The 15,429-nt window shown below is 40.4% G+C and overlaps 1 protein-coding gene across 2 annotated transcripts in view; it reads right to left on the minus strand.

The window, feature by feature from the left end:
* Nucleotides 1–4,739: 4,739 nt before the first annotated feature.
* GPC6 (glypican 6) overlaps nucleotides 4,740–15,429 on the minus strand; it is a 1,055,520-nt gene continuing 1,044,830 nt past the window's right edge. For both annotated transcript variants that reach the window (XM_037024937.2, XM_037024936.2), the window contains 2 exons: nucleotides 12,833–13,008; nucleotides 4,740–9,118 (listed from right to left, as the gene is read on the minus strand). In XM_037024937.2, the coding sequence (XP_036880832.2) occupies nucleotides 8,916–9,118; nucleotides 12,833–13,008 (379 nt within the window). In that variant the 3' untranslated portion in view covers nucleotides 4,740–8,915. The remainder of the gene's footprint in view (nucleotides 9,119–12,832; nucleotides 13,009–15,429) is intronic.

The following is a 15,429-nucleotide window of genomic DNA, read 5'->3' on the forward strand; positions in this document are numbered from 1 at the left end:
AACTATATAATGTAAAAATGCACCATCTTTGTCATTCTTAAGTGTACAGTTCAGGAGTGTTAAGTGTGCCCACACCATTGTGCAACAGATCCCCAGGACGTTTTCATATTGTAAAACTGAACCACTACACTCATTGAACCACCTCCCCTTTACCCCTCCCCCAAGTCCCTGGCAACCAGCATTTTACTTTTGTGTCTAAGAGCTTGACAACTTACACACCTCATGTAAGTGGAATCATGCAGTGTTTGTCTTTTGGGGTCTGGCTTATTTCACTTAGCATAATGTCCTCAAGTTTCATCCATGTCGTAACATATGACAAGATTTCCTTATTACTAGCGTTCCACTGTATGTGTGCACCACAGCTTCCTCCATTCACCCACTGACAGACGTTTAGGCTGTGTCTACCTGTTGGCTGTTGTGCATGAAGCTACAATGCCTGTGGGGGCATTAATATCTCATCGAGGTCCTGTTTTCGGTTCTTCTGGATATACCTGGAGTGTGGAATTATTGGATTGTACATATGGTAATTCTGTGTTTGGTGTTTTGAGGGGGCCACTGTACTGTAATCCCCAGTAGCTGTACCATTTGACATTCCCACCAATAGTGCACCTGGACTCTAAATTTTTTTTGCATCCTTACCAAAGCTTGTTATTTTCTGTGTTTTTTTGAGAGTGGCCATCCTACTGGGTGTGAGGTGAGAGCTCATTGTGGTTTTGGTTTGCATTTCGCTGATGACGGGTGAAGCTGAACATCTCTTCATGTCCTTGCTGGCCTTCCCTTGTGATTTCTTTTTGAGTTTTTCATGAAGTGCTATTATTTTGTATTGTCTGTAGGTAGTCTTTGCTTTAAGAGGAGACTGTCACAGGGAAGGTTCAGAAATGGTCAAATAAATGTAGGAAACAGGATGTTTCAAACCTCATTGGATTTCTATTTTTTTCTCTTTCTTCATTTTACCTCCTTTATGCCATCCTACTTAATCCTGCCTGCCCATGAGGCACAAGGAGGGGAAACACCATGAGATTGCTCCAGGGGAAAAAGAGTTCAGATATGGGCAAGTCTTTTTTATTCCTTTCCTTGAGAAATCCATTCTGTTTGCACATTTCTCTTGACTCATGCTATCTACTATTATACTACTAAATGTAAAACTTCCTTTTCCATCAAAAAGAAAAAGACCCTCAAGCTCAAAAAAAACCCCACAAATGCTTGGAATCTGAGCTTATCTTTGGCTGTAGAAAAATAACCTTAACATACTAATTCATATGCAATGGTTCAAACAAACAAAAACCAATACAATCATTATTGCACCACTAACAAGCTTTTAATAAAGCTGTTTTGGTGAAACTTCTTTGGCTTCATGTAATTTGGGGACATTTGATTTTTCACTTATAGAAACTCAGTGTGAATTAGAAGATTCTTGGTGTATCAGTCTATCAGGCTCAACTTAGAGAATTTATTTGGGTTCCTGTGGTTGAGCTACTGGGCTGACTTAAAAATTAGTGAGAGGATGATAGGAACCAGAATGTTTTACATTAAGATTCTTAAGATTTGGGTGGACCAGGGACAGAAAAAGAAGAGAGGGAAAGACTAAAGATGCTGAGAAGAGCTTGGTTCCACTGGACAGCTTCTCTGATCTGTAAAAAAGGATAATAATTCCTGCCTACTTCCTGGAATGTAGTAGTGGTAGTGAAGGTCATGAAAGAAAATGAATTTGAAAACACCCTAAAGGGCAAAATGCTCTTGGTAAATATAAGCCATTTTGTCTTGAAAGAGAGAGAGATTTGTAGACTAATTTCCCTAACTTGATATTCACCTACCTTTATGAATCATGTAAAGAATACCTCTTTAAGAGGGATGAAACCTGTAAACAAAAACCCCAGCTCTCTCAGGGAAGGAGGGCAATGGCACGAAGGGGTATCCAACAATAAAAGGAAGAAGAAAGGTGCAAGGGAACCCTGCACCTTTGCCTCTCTGGTCTTTATTTTAATGGAGAAAACCATCCCCAGGACTTGGGTGCAGCTGGGTCTTCAATGTCTTAGACTTCACAAGATGTTGCGACAGTCAGTTTAGTTAACAAAGCAGCCCAATTAGTTGTCTGTTCATATTGACTAAGTGTTGGATTGCTTAGATTTATATTTAGGGTCCACTTGGCCACCTGTAAAGGTAAATCAATTACAGATGCAGCTAATGTAGAAGAGCCCCTAAGAGCTGGGCTGAGCCCTGGGGATGGCTGGCTGTCGTGACTATGATGCTGAAGTCACACTGACGAACAAGCTGAAAGATGTACTGCGCATGCTCCTTCCTGTTCTAGGCATCAAACGTGGGCTCACAGTGGCTTTTGGTTCAAATCTATGCAAGCACCCAGAATCAGTAATTTATTTATTTAGGATTTTTATTTTGAAAAAAGATTGAAACAGAAAGCAACTCAATGACACTACATCTCAGAATAAAATTTTCATACATACCCTCTGTGCAACTAAGCATCTATGGATTCCTGTTCCCGCACATGTTGGCAATTTTCAGAACATCTGTGGAGAATTCAATTGCATTTGTAATTTAAAAAATTATCCTTACATCCTTCCACTTTTCTGCCTGGTTGTTACGGATCTTAGTTTATAGCATGGGCTCCCTGTGTGACCAGGCAAGTAGATTGACCTCTCAGTGTTTCATTTTACTCAGTATAAAGTCGCCATAATTATTCCTACACGATAGAGAGCCTATGGAGATCAATACTAATATGTGCTTTAAAATACTAGTAAGTGACATCCAGCAGGTACTGTGTAGGGATGGGTCCTTTCAGGGCTCTGGCTTCACCAGGTGATAAAAGATGATGGCTTTGTCCAGTCAGCTTAATATGACTGTCCCCGTTTAGCTCAACCATCTCTCACTACCCAACAGCTCACTTCTAGTCCCCAGCCACACTAGGGTGCCCCAAGATAATTTCTGGGCTGAGATCTTTGCATTTGCATGTTCTCTGCTGGAAATCTCTGTCCTCAGGTCTGCACAGGACTGTCCCTCCTGTCATTAGATCTCAGCTGGAGTCTTACATGGGGGTGCGCTCCTGGACCACTGGACTAGAGTCTCCTCCTAATTTAGTGTCCACCCCATTTTCTGTTCTAGTTCCTTCATGGCACCTCCCACTTTTTGAAGTCATCTTATTATTTCCGTGTGTGTTGTCTGTCTCTCCCGTACTGGGATGTAAGTTACCTGAGAGTAGAAATCTTGGTGTTTTGCTCTGGCACCCAGAACTATGTCTGGTGTTTGATTAATTGTTTGTTACATATCTTCTGAAAGAATGAATAATCATGATTGTCTAAGTCATTTTTTACTTTTATTTAAAAATCCACACTTATTCCTATTGAAGAACAGATGGCTTTATTCAAGGTCAACATTCCTCCACTTGCCTTGCATCCAGCTTTCAGTCTTCTTTCCACTTCTCTCCAAAGTTGTGCACTCACAGGTAAAATTCCCCTTTTCTTGCTCTGCTTCATGTCTCAAGGTAGTCAAGACAAGGAGCTCCTTACCCAGGCTACAAAGGTGGGTGTCTGATTCCTTCTGGCTTTGCTGTGTGCCCCGTGTGTCTGAGTGAACAAAATGCTTGCCCACATGTTTATGTAAGCAAATAAATGTGTCTATGGAATGGAAATGTTATCTGCACTAAACGAACGGTGGACATTTATTTGAACAGACATACCTGTGGCTACATCTTTCTAGTTCTCAAGCCACAAAACACTCCATGTCTCATTACCACTATTTCACAAGTTAGTATTTTAAAAGTCAATGTTATCGGTCATATTTGTATGTATGTTTTGACTCTATCTCAGCCTGTTTCTCCAAAGAGCAAATTAAAAAAAGTATTGTTGTTATCTAATAAAAGTGTCTGAGGTTTTATGATATTTATTTTCCACAATCTTTGGATGTTTTTTCCTTTCCATGCAATTGGTTTGTTTATCTCTAAATAAAATTTGTTATATTCTGATTTTGAAGGTGGGATTAATCTAAAGTTGCTTATTTTGTAGAAATTACTTTTCTCATTAGAAACCAAAATAATAACAATGTGAACTAAATTATAATATTGCTTACAGCTAAATATTGTATTTTTGAGAACTTTATTTTTATACATTCCTTTATTTATCAAAAAGAGCATTCTTGAAATAAGTGATGTATTTGTCATAATTATGGTTAACTGTGGTAAAGAATGAATAATTTCCAACTGGTGATTTTGACAACCGGGGATCAGCATCTTGAGCAGGGTTAGCACAGAGTAAGAATTTAATAAACATCTGTGAAGTGAATCTTTAACATGTTATACAATATTTAGCATTCCTGATAGCATGGAATCTTTCAGATATGTAAAAATCATCACAATTTGCTGAATTTGGAAATTGTTACTGTTTACGTGTATTTTCTTATACTTCTGCCCTCTTTTATTAAGTATTGATGTTAAGTTCTCCACTAAATTTAACCTTAGAGAAAAAAACCATACAAAAGAAGAGAGATATAGCATCTTTCATATGCACTTGGAAAACTCTAAATGTTCTAAAGTTCTCGAAGTTCATGTTTTCGAATGCCAAGTATACCTAGGTGAGTGGTGCTGATTTAATCTATGGCTCTTTTTCTTTTCTTCTCTCTCTCTCTCTTTTTAATATTGCAGCTTCTAAAAAGGTCTCAAACAAAAACCAGTCAAAAGCTCTGAAATTTAGACTACGACAATAATTAAGAAAATACAGAAAGGGCACTGGTAAATTTTTAAAAACTATTTTAATACAAGATTAATAGCAATTTTCTATCCAAATCAGAAATGAAAAATGTTAACTCAAGTAATATTCATTTGACAGTCACATACAACTTTAGATTTGATTGGTGCACACATTTGTCCTGCATATATATTATGCATACGCACAGAGACCTCACTATATGCCATAGGTGTCTTTTCATGGAAGTACCTCATGAAGGTAACGTCAAAGATTCCAGGAATTCTTCAACTCTGAATGAGGTTCAAATGGCCCCATGCTAGGCTGAGTTCTGCACTGTAGTAAATAGTGATATAGCAAGGCTCCAGAATGTATACAAATCAATATTCATATAACTTGGCCTAAATCTAAACACTGCCTAATGTCTCCATCAAAGAGGAACACATTGCAAATTTATAAGTTATGGGTTTCCTTTACTCCTCCGTTGGCAAAGCTAAACTGCCTTTTTTGTATTTTTAGGTTGGAAGTCAGGTCTGTTAGTGACTCTAAGTAAACGAAAATGAGCTTGAATTTCTGCAAGTTTGGATAAGTCGAAACTTACATTTGCTAACACTTCCACCTTTAATCAAACCACCTGATAATTAGCCTTGCAAAGAGAAGTAATAAAAGAATCACAACTCAGGAATTTGCTAAGTCTTTATTCCTCCTTGGGGACTTCAGTTGGTGTTCAGTGTGTAGCCAAAACGTGTAATGGCTAAAGAATTAAAGTAGGCTAATGTCTGCAGCAGGGAATATAAATTAAATATCAGGGTTCTGCGTCCAATAATATTTTCAATTTGATTTATAGAATGTTGCTTTTATAATTGCTACTGTTTGTCAATGAAGAATACTGTTTTTCAGTGTAGACAAAAGAGTATTTTCTGTCCCTTACAATTAAAACAGGTAATACCAGTTACTTACCTGGGTAAATCACTGTAAGGGAATCAGATTGCTAGTGTTAATATTGTTTTATGGTCGCTATAATCAAAGTACTGATTTCATCTTCATAAGATGATAGAAGGCTGTCATTGCTGTCCTTAAATACAGAACCATAAGCAGACCTCTAATTGGTGAATCTGCCATTCATTCTCCTCTGCTAAAGACTTTAGCCTCTGTTTAGCTTTTGTTATAACATATACAAAGTATAATATACACCAATTACAGACGTGTATTTCTGTTAGAAAAATACATATTATAACTAAAGAACATGTAAATAGAGGCACTTCAATAAGCTAAGTGTTTGCAGTTATGAGCATTACCCAACAATTTCTAGTGTCCGATTTCTGTGAGCCCATTCCTTTCTACTCATAACAGAGGTTATGACATGACTACAGAATTTAGGGGACATAAATGCAAACGAGGGCAGGTCAGGAAAAATTATGGAGCATCATCACATCCCCTATCACTATGCTGAAATGACAGAAATTAATTTGGTTTGGGGGCAGGGGAGGAATTCCAAAATGCTTATTGAAATGGGATAACTAAATTAAACTAATTCACTTTAGGCAGAAAAAATCCTTACGTTAAATTAGGCTGAAAATCATACAACATAGTAGGATGATGATAGAAAACTAGAAGTACAACTGGAATAATATTTTGACCACATCCATGCAGGTGGCAAATGTTGTGGCATCATTAACTGATATTATTTCAGCTCTCTGCCTGGCTCATGGAGATCACTATATCTCACCGAGATGAATAATATTGATAATGAAGGTGTAGAAACAAATGAAGCAGGTGTTTATATATTATCTGTGTGTTTAGTGTGTACAGAACCTGGGTTCATATTCATTAATACAGTGTGTATTCATACACATGCAAAAAACCTTTAGGGGGTGAAAGCACAGGGTTTAAAAAAAGGCATTCTGATCTATTTCATAGAAGACAATCCAGAAATATTTTAAAAGGAACCACTTGAGGTTTAAAGCCATAAAAACAACTTATTACTCAAATATTCTGGAATATCAAGGTTGATTTAAATGTGTATTGCACCTTAATTAGTGGAGAAAGACAATACTGATTTCTGAACATTCAATGAAATGAGCAACATAAATGATTGGTCCTTCATAGAGATGTTTTTATGTGTAATTGGTGATGCAAAGCTGAAGTTTGGCAGTGGAATGGAGTATGTAATGCTGAATTAGATTTAATTGTTAATTTCATAAAATTTAAATGAAAAGATGCCACGAAGTCTCTCAGAATCCTACATTTCATATTTCAGTAGGCATAAAACAGCAATAGATGCTTCTAAATACTTTTCAGTTTTGCAGAAGTGCTCAAATATACTTGACAGTATTGTGCCGCATGTGTTCTACTTAATGTGATGACTAAATCAATAACTAATTATAATTTTGATGAGAACGGAGATTGAAAAATACCATTACGTGTCATTCCTGTCAATGGGTTAATGAAAATGTGACTGGTATACCACGGTGTCTTGAAACATTATTTTTCCCAACCACAGATGTGTCATAAAAACCAAGAAAAACATGGATAGCCAACTGTATTCATAAAGCCCCAGTTTGGTTTATTTTGCTTCTCTCTGTCAGGGGGAGCACAGGGCTTGGTTTTGGCACTCTTGGCAGATCAATTCGGCTGTGGTTCTAACCTGGCCTCTTGGTTAGGTCATTTAACCATGTGCCAGGGCAGCAGTCCTACGCTAAAGGTGGTGCACATGAAAGCAATGGTTTTGCATGTATAACACATTCTTTATGCATACAGTTTCCATCACCATTAAAGTTCTGCATGCCCGTGGCTCTCCCCACGAGCTCAGTACTGTCTGGAACACCCAGGACAGAGCACGCTTATGTGAGAAGGTTGTGCCCCGGCAAACTTTTAATAAATGGACAGTTAGATACGTACAAAGTTCTCTCTCTTGATTCTTGGTGCTCACAGATCATTGAGGAATCCCTTCTTTGAGCAGCACAAAACAAGAAGAGCTGGTTGACAAAACATTTTCGTTACAAAGATGTGTCAACCCTGAGCTTGGAATTAAGAAGTTAAAATCTGTGATTTTTATATATATAGAGATATAAAAATAGATGATCATACTAAGACTAAAAAAGTGAAAGAAATCTCCATGTCAATACTATATATATATATATATATTTTTTGTCTCGACTTTTTGTTGTTGTTGTGAGTTATTTTGTAAGAGAATGCCCTTGTGATGCAGAAACCAATTGACCAAAAGCAAATAGTTAAAAATGAAAACTCACTTATAGATCTAATTGCTTATCAGTTTAAAAGAACTCTTATCTTGGGAGGGTAATGAGCACAGGGGCCGAAACATCTAATTAATGTCAAACTTGTGGCTAAAGCAACGTGACTGTATCATTGAAGATTATTTTCAATTCAGGCCCGTGAGGAGGATGAATTGATGGGGGTGTCCACTAGTCCACTGAGGATGAAGGGAAAAATCTGTGCCAATTGGATACAGTGGACAGACATTAAGAGAATTTAGGAAAATGGTGCCTTTACAGGAATTGAAATTGGGCAGGGTGGGAGAGTCCTAGGAAGTTTTGTTCTCATATTAAAGATGGCATTCTAAATTTAGTATCAGTACCTCCAAATCAGTTTGGCATTGTGTGGATAGAGTGCAGGACAGCACCTCCAAGACAACAGTGTACTTTCATTACCATCAAAAGAATGTGAGACGTTCTCTCCATAAGCATTTTGTGAACCCAGTTTATCCCAGGAAAGCTGACACTGGGAATTGGCTGGCAATGCAGAATACAGCATTCAAGCCCTTTGATTTTTCTCTCATTTGCTTCTTTGTTGAAAATGCATTGTCTTGGGGTTTGGCCTGATTTTATAAGAAAAATCATTTTCTTACTAACTTTTTTTTTTCAATGGGGAAAAAAAAACTCACAATGTGAGATTCCTTTGCTCCTGCAGCATAAAAGCAAACGAAGGTACGAAAATCTCCTGGTACGAAAGATTTGAGCAAGAATTCTCTAGAATAAAGAAGGTCCCCACAGACAGCTGAAGGAAAGAGGAAGCAGTCCAGTCTGGCACCCGGTACTCTTTGGGAAAGCAGGAAGGGAGGCAGAGTGCAGAACTGCTCTCTTCTCATAGAAAACGGTTAAGTTTTGGTGGCACGGTCCATCGTCCAATAGTGTAAGAAAAGAAGTGAGTTGGCCGTTCAAATTGCTAAAATGCAGTTTCATGTGACCAAAAAACCCAAGATTATCTGCACAACCTCTGCAGTGCTAGGACGATGCAGACGAGACACCCTGAGAGCAGGGAGTGGCTGAGCCGGGCTGCAGAAGAGTCCACTTCTCTCCGGTCAGGATCAACTGCAGGGGCCTCTGTGGTGACGAACTCAAACTCCGTGGGACACACGTCATCCATGCACCCACTGCCACTTCCTGAGCCGCTGGATTCATCGCCTAGTGTGGACAGATGGGGAAAAAAAAGTCAGACCACAATCATGGGAGAGCGGGGGCACACAACAGGTTTGGGCATGTGGTCATTTCCCTGCTCTGGTGCCCCCTACCCCGCCGCAGGGGGTTTGTTTCCAGTGGGCAGGTTTGTGAAGAGCAGGTAGACCGTCCTGAAATAGATGTCTGAAGCCAGTGTTCACCGAGACCCAGAGTGGCCCGGCGTAGGCAGCACGTGAGTCCCAGACCCAAGGAGAGGCCACGCCTACCGTGTTGGCATTTGAAAGGTGTTTCTTATGCTGGCCAATATTTCCATTACTTTTAAGAAATTCCAGTCTTTGCTCTCTTTGTACCCCAGAGCCATTGTTCTCAGCAGATACCATGCTTTAATAAAGGACCTGGAAAGGATGTTTTAAAGTAAAATATGGAAAAGGAAAACAAACCCTGCAAGTAAGAAGTCGGGAGAAGAGCGGCACTCGGTGGGAAAAGGCACCCAGGATCATTATTCCTGCCCCTGTGTTCCCCCTGCGCTCTCCTCCGAGAGCAGGAGGGGCTCCATCTCAGCCAGCCTCCGCCTTTAAGCCAGGGGCCGGGGAACGATGGACTGCTACTTGTATTTGGCCCATAACCCAAGAATGTTTTTTTTTAATTTTTAAATGTTTGAAAAAAAAAATCCAATGAGGAACAATATCTTGTGACAGGTAAATAGTGTATATGTGAAATCTAAACATTCGGGTCCACATATAAAGTTATATTTTATGAGCATGGCCACACCCATTCCCTTAAGCATTGTCTAATTCTGCATTCATGTACGGCCCTCAAAGCTGAACATAATTAATATCTGGCTCTTCACAGGAAAGCTTGCTATTCTCAGCTTGAAATCAGTGCCTGGGGGGCCTGCCCAGTTTGCCATCGGGGCGTGGCATCTTTCCTGCCTGCCCACCATGCCTCCTGGGCCTGCTGTACTTCCACTGCTTACTGTCAGGTTCCTTCTTGTTTCACAAACCCTGTGTCTCAGACCTGGGTCCCAGGTCAGCCTCCACCAGCTACCAGCTACGGGAAAGGACTTAACATAATTTGCAGTTATATTATTTACTTGCTCTCTTGTCCCCTTTATGGGAATGTCCACTCATTGAGGGCAGAGACGTTGTGGAAACTGGTCACCTCTGTATCTCCATTGCATTCAGTGGTTCCTGGCATACAGCTGGCACACCATAAACGCGTGAATAATTAAATGTGCCTGGGATAGTCCCTCAGCTTCAGTCAGTTTTCTTATCTCAACGGGTACAGACAATAACACGGACGGTCCAGAGTGTGCGCAAAGGTGCCCTGATATAACGTGGAGAGCGCCAGCCCAGGGCTTGCCATGATGCCTGACAGAAAAAATACCGTTCCTACAGCAAAGATGACCTAGCTTTTAACCTGTCATTTTTAACTTTAGGTGATCTAGGGTGAGCCAGATAGCTTCATAGGGGCTTTGCTTCCACCTGTAAAAATGAGAATAATTGTTATCTACTGCACAGAATTGTTAAGGGGTGTCAGGGAGATCATGGTCCTGGGCCGACTAGATAGCTGCAAACCTGGGGATGACGTTTGCTATTTCCCCCACTTGCTCAGTGACTCATTCAGTAGCTCTGAACTCCTCCCAGCTGGCCGGAAACGGTCCAGACGCCCTTGTTGAGCTGAGCCTGGAAGACGGGCGCCACCTTGGCTGCTAGATGCTGCTTCAGCGAAACCCTGGCAGGGCAGGGACTCTTCTAACGTCCCCCTGAGCAGGCAGAGCAGCTCCTTTTTCTTTAATGGCCCATCTAAATGCTAGATAGGATAGGATCACTTGAATATACTATATTAGGCTCTTAACATTTTCTCTGATTTCTCTTTAGTGGTCTTTACAAGGGAAAGATGCCCATTAATTAAATTCAGAGGTATCAGCATTGCTCAGGGAATTGTTCTAAACATTGGTATTAGGAACAAGAAGTAATACAACCTTTACAATGATATTATTAAAGTGATTTAGAAAATTAAAAATACGGTAAGCAAATAATGACACGAAATCCCAGCTGAGAAAAATAATGGCCCTGTCTCTGAAAAGGAACCACATATGCATGTATTTAAGGGGCATTTTTAAGAAATGTCAAAGCAACAAGGGTGATGATGGCTATAAGATGTGATAATAGTATATATGAGCATTATCCTAAACTACAGTGCCCAGTGTGGTGCTTTGAGTTACAACTAAGTGATGTTCTTAACTATGGCAGATTTTTATTTTCTTTTGAGGGGAAATGAAGCAAGATCTCTCCTCAAGGACATTCCTAAGCTTTGCAGATTGACATGTATATAACCTCCTTGGGTCAGAGAGGAGAGAGAAATAAGGCCAACATCAACTAATTCTTACTTACTTAATTCTTAATTATTTGTTGTAATAGCCACTCTCCAGATAATAAAGCATTTTATTAGATAGAGAAGACAGGATGCTTAAACGGAGAGGAGTGAGGCTAAGGAATGAGCAGGGGGGAAGCAGCAAAGCTAAAACCTTATCTAAGTGTGTCTTCAGAAGAGGAAGGGAGAGGGTTAGGAAAGAGGGAGAGACATACTGGGAGGACGCTGAGAAATTTTACAGCGGTGGAGTCTATCAGATTGGCAATTATCCTGCACTTAGAAAATTAATTTTAGAGTTATGTAAAAATATAAAGCACTAAAAATTTTCTGCAGGGGTCAGCTCAGCAGGATGATGGCGAAGAACCTAGATGACAACATCTCCCTCTGTAACTCGTTCTTTCCATCTCACTAACTCCAGCACACAGCATCATCTTTTGCTTCAGGGACCAAATTACAGAATCGCTGGCAACTTCATATCATATGTTAAAAAAATCTTGTCCTGAGAACTTTTCTGTAAGCATGCATATCTTAAAAAAAAAATCCAAAACAATGAAACAAAAAACATAAAAACTTTATAGTCATGCACGTTGAAATCATTTAAGCAAAAACCAAATATAGTTCATTTCAATATTCACTTAATAGTTTTTCAAATACTTCCTGTTATTTTGTGATCTTTAATAGATGAGTCATGTGTGATGTTGCATCGGCATTTCACTATTTTTGTCAATATTTCAGATACAAATGTCCATGGTTCATATACATGCACGTCTGGTGAAATAGAACTAATCCAGTTAATCCATGGGACAGGAGATGAGATCTTAGCTTCTTTACATATGGTCTCAAAAGAATATTCCAATAACCCTATAGGCAGGAATGCTTTCCTTCTGTACAAGAGGGACTTGGGACTCAAGAAATAATTTTTCTATAATTAATAAACAGGGATTCCAGCCCAGTTTTTGTCTGAGCAATCTTCAGAACATTCTTCTTTGGTGGCTGGGTGGGGAGGGACAGGAGTTTGGGGCAGAGACAGAATTGGAGAGGACAAAGTGAAAACATTACTTCGTTGCTTTATCTGGATCATTAGGCAGATGAAACTTAATTTTAGCTTTGGGATAGCCGAATGTTACCCACTTCAAGTATTCCTTAGGACCAGTTAGGATTTTAGTAGTAGCCTAAGCTTTGTCAATCAGAGCTCTCTGTCCAAAGCACTATACACAGCTTTGCAGGTTGTCCAAGAATGACACAAGATTAAAGGTGCCCATCGCTCTTGAAGAGAAATCAAGGTATAGTCTTTTATGACCATGTGACCCTGGAGGGTACGGGTACCAGTCAAGACTCTCTTACTCGTGTCCTGGAAGTTGACGTCATTGCCGTTGTACGCGTTCTTGAGCTTGTTGGTCATCACGCGGAGAGCCATGATCTGCTGCCTGATGAACGTGTCCGGCCGCGTGATGTCCACGTCGACCTCGGGGTTGTTGATCTGGTTGGTCAGCCCATCGTTCATGATCTCAGGCAAGTATCTGCAGGGCAGGGAGGTAGCACACCAATTAGGATGAGACGGGAGGGACCTCGAAACCAGATTCTGCCATGCTGGCTAGCAGTCAGCCAAAACGTCTGCAACCACTGGGCTCAGTTCCTGGGAAAAAGTCCAAAAAGTGAAAAGAAGGAATACATTTTCTCAGAGGGAGATATGGCTCAAATGGCTTTGCAGCAGTTTTTTAAAAGGTACTGAATTTGGAGGTAGGCTTGCCTACAAATGAATGCTCAATGGGGGACTTAGGGAAATTATTACTTAATACTAACTATTCCTTCTATCCTCCATTCCAAATGGTAGATACTGAAGTCAAGGACTTACTAGTTTCCTCAGAGATCCAGTTCATTTTGCTACTAAGAACTGAACTTACAAATTATATGTGATCTTAGAGAGTTCTTTTATATGAAGAGACCATTTCTCAACAGAGGAAACCCTACCTCAGATTTTAATGAGCAGCTTCTGGATATTAAAAAAAAAATCTTCGGAAAGTTCAAGGAGTAATCAGTGAGTGCTGGAATGTTTGAGGTGTCTACTAGGGTTTTTACATTATAATAGGATCTAAAAGGGTCTAATTCAATACTGGGTAAAAGAGAAGGGTAAAATCTAATATCTCTTTAATTCTCCTACCTGAACTGAAATGGACAATTTATATTGTCTCTTTTACTTGTTCTAAAATGGCAAAATTGTCAGTCCTTCAACGTCAACTGCCTAAGCTGCTTGTGTGTACTTATACCAGTGGAGAACAAAGATCTCAGAAAAGAGCTCGGAGCCCACTCTGACTCCTGACCCTCATAACCTGTCAATTTTCTAGACCCTGTTTGATCCTAATACAATGTACAAACCCTAGTGGACACCTCAAACATTCCAGCACTCATTGATTACTCCTCGAACTTTCCAAAGTTTTCCTCCCTCTCTTCTTTGCATAAAGCTTCTCTCCGCTGCATCTTGTTGCCCATTTTTCGTGTCCCTCTTGGCGTGCAGACAGCTGCAGTGGCCTCACACTGACTCCCCTGCCCCTTTCCTGGCTAGTGCTTCCTGCACACACTGTCTGAGGAATCTTCATAAAACATTGCTTTCGTCTTGTTGTTTGTCTATTTAAAACCTTCTGATGATAGCAGCTAAGGCCTTCTGAGCACTTACTAAATGGCAGGCACTGTGCTAAGCACTTTACATGTATTTTTTAATGTAGTCCCCCAGCAAATCTAGGAGGTAGCTGCTATTTTATCCCCATTTTATAAAAGAGAAAACTGAGGCTTAGAGAGGATAAATAATTGCAAAAAGTCACAGAGCTAACACATGGCAAAACCATGGTTTAAGCCCAGGTGGTCTAGTTTCAGAGCCCACGTGTCAAACACAGCACCATACTGCCTGGTTGATCATAAACTACAATTCACATTTGATAGCTCTGCAGTCAAAGCCCATCTCCAACCTGTCTCTACTTTCTTAAGCTGCAATACTCCCTTCAAGAGACCCTCCTTGCCTTATACACTATATATCTTATACTTGCCTGTCCCACAGGTCTCCCTTATCTACAGTGCATCTTCCCATTTTAGTCCCAAATATCCTTAAAAACCTAGGTCAATCCTCACTTTCTACCTAAGTCTTCCAGCATTTAGGGATCTGCCTATGCTTTTGCTGCCAGGTTTGGCTGGGTATTTGGTGCACTGCACAAAGTCACCTCCCAGAGAGGGAGTTGGGGCCGAAATCCAGCCTAAGTTCTGTGCCCACAAACCTACGCACCTGCAGAGAACCACTCACCAAAAGGGACACCTTTTTCTTTTCGGAAATTGTTTTATTCAAAAAAGTTTCAGTATATACCAAAGTAGAGATACCAGTATAATGAGCCCTCATGAACCCATCTGAGTGGCTTTTTCTCATTCTTACAAAGGTGCTATTTTTGTCTGTGTCCTGGTAAGAAATAGCTGGCACATTTGAAGGGGCAATAAAAAGAGTTTAAAGAAAAGACTCTTTCTAAAGGTGTGAACAGGGTTAAAGAAAACCAGCATTGGGCTGGCAACCAGAAGGGCGGAGGGCAAGGAACCGTTACCAGAATGCACGGACAGGGGCCAAACCACACGGCAACTGCCAAACCAGGGTGGAGAATGATACCCTGACCTCTCTAGTCCCTCCTTCTGACCTCCAGCTGCTGCCTCCCATTGGTGGAACCCAACGGGAAGCCAGTGAGCGAGGGGACCCAGGTGATGCAGTCTGGAGAGCTCCTTTATCAGGGCCCAGATCACGATGGAGGGATGAGGAGTGGATCTCCGGGAATCAGGACATCCAGGACAGGCCCCTGATAGGCTGCTGGCAGCCCTGTTTGAATGCTGAAAAAATGTCCTTTCTTCTATTTTGTCCTTCCTATTTACACAGTCTTGCATAATACACTAATGCTTAATATTCTTGCCCT

This window comes from Manis javanica, chromosome 9 (genome assembly GCF_040802235.1).
Source record: "Manis javanica isolate MJ-LG chromosome 9, MJ_LKY, whole genome shotgun sequence".
Lineage (NCBI taxonomy): Eukaryota > Metazoa > Chordata > Mammalia > Pholidota > Manidae > Manis > Manis javanica.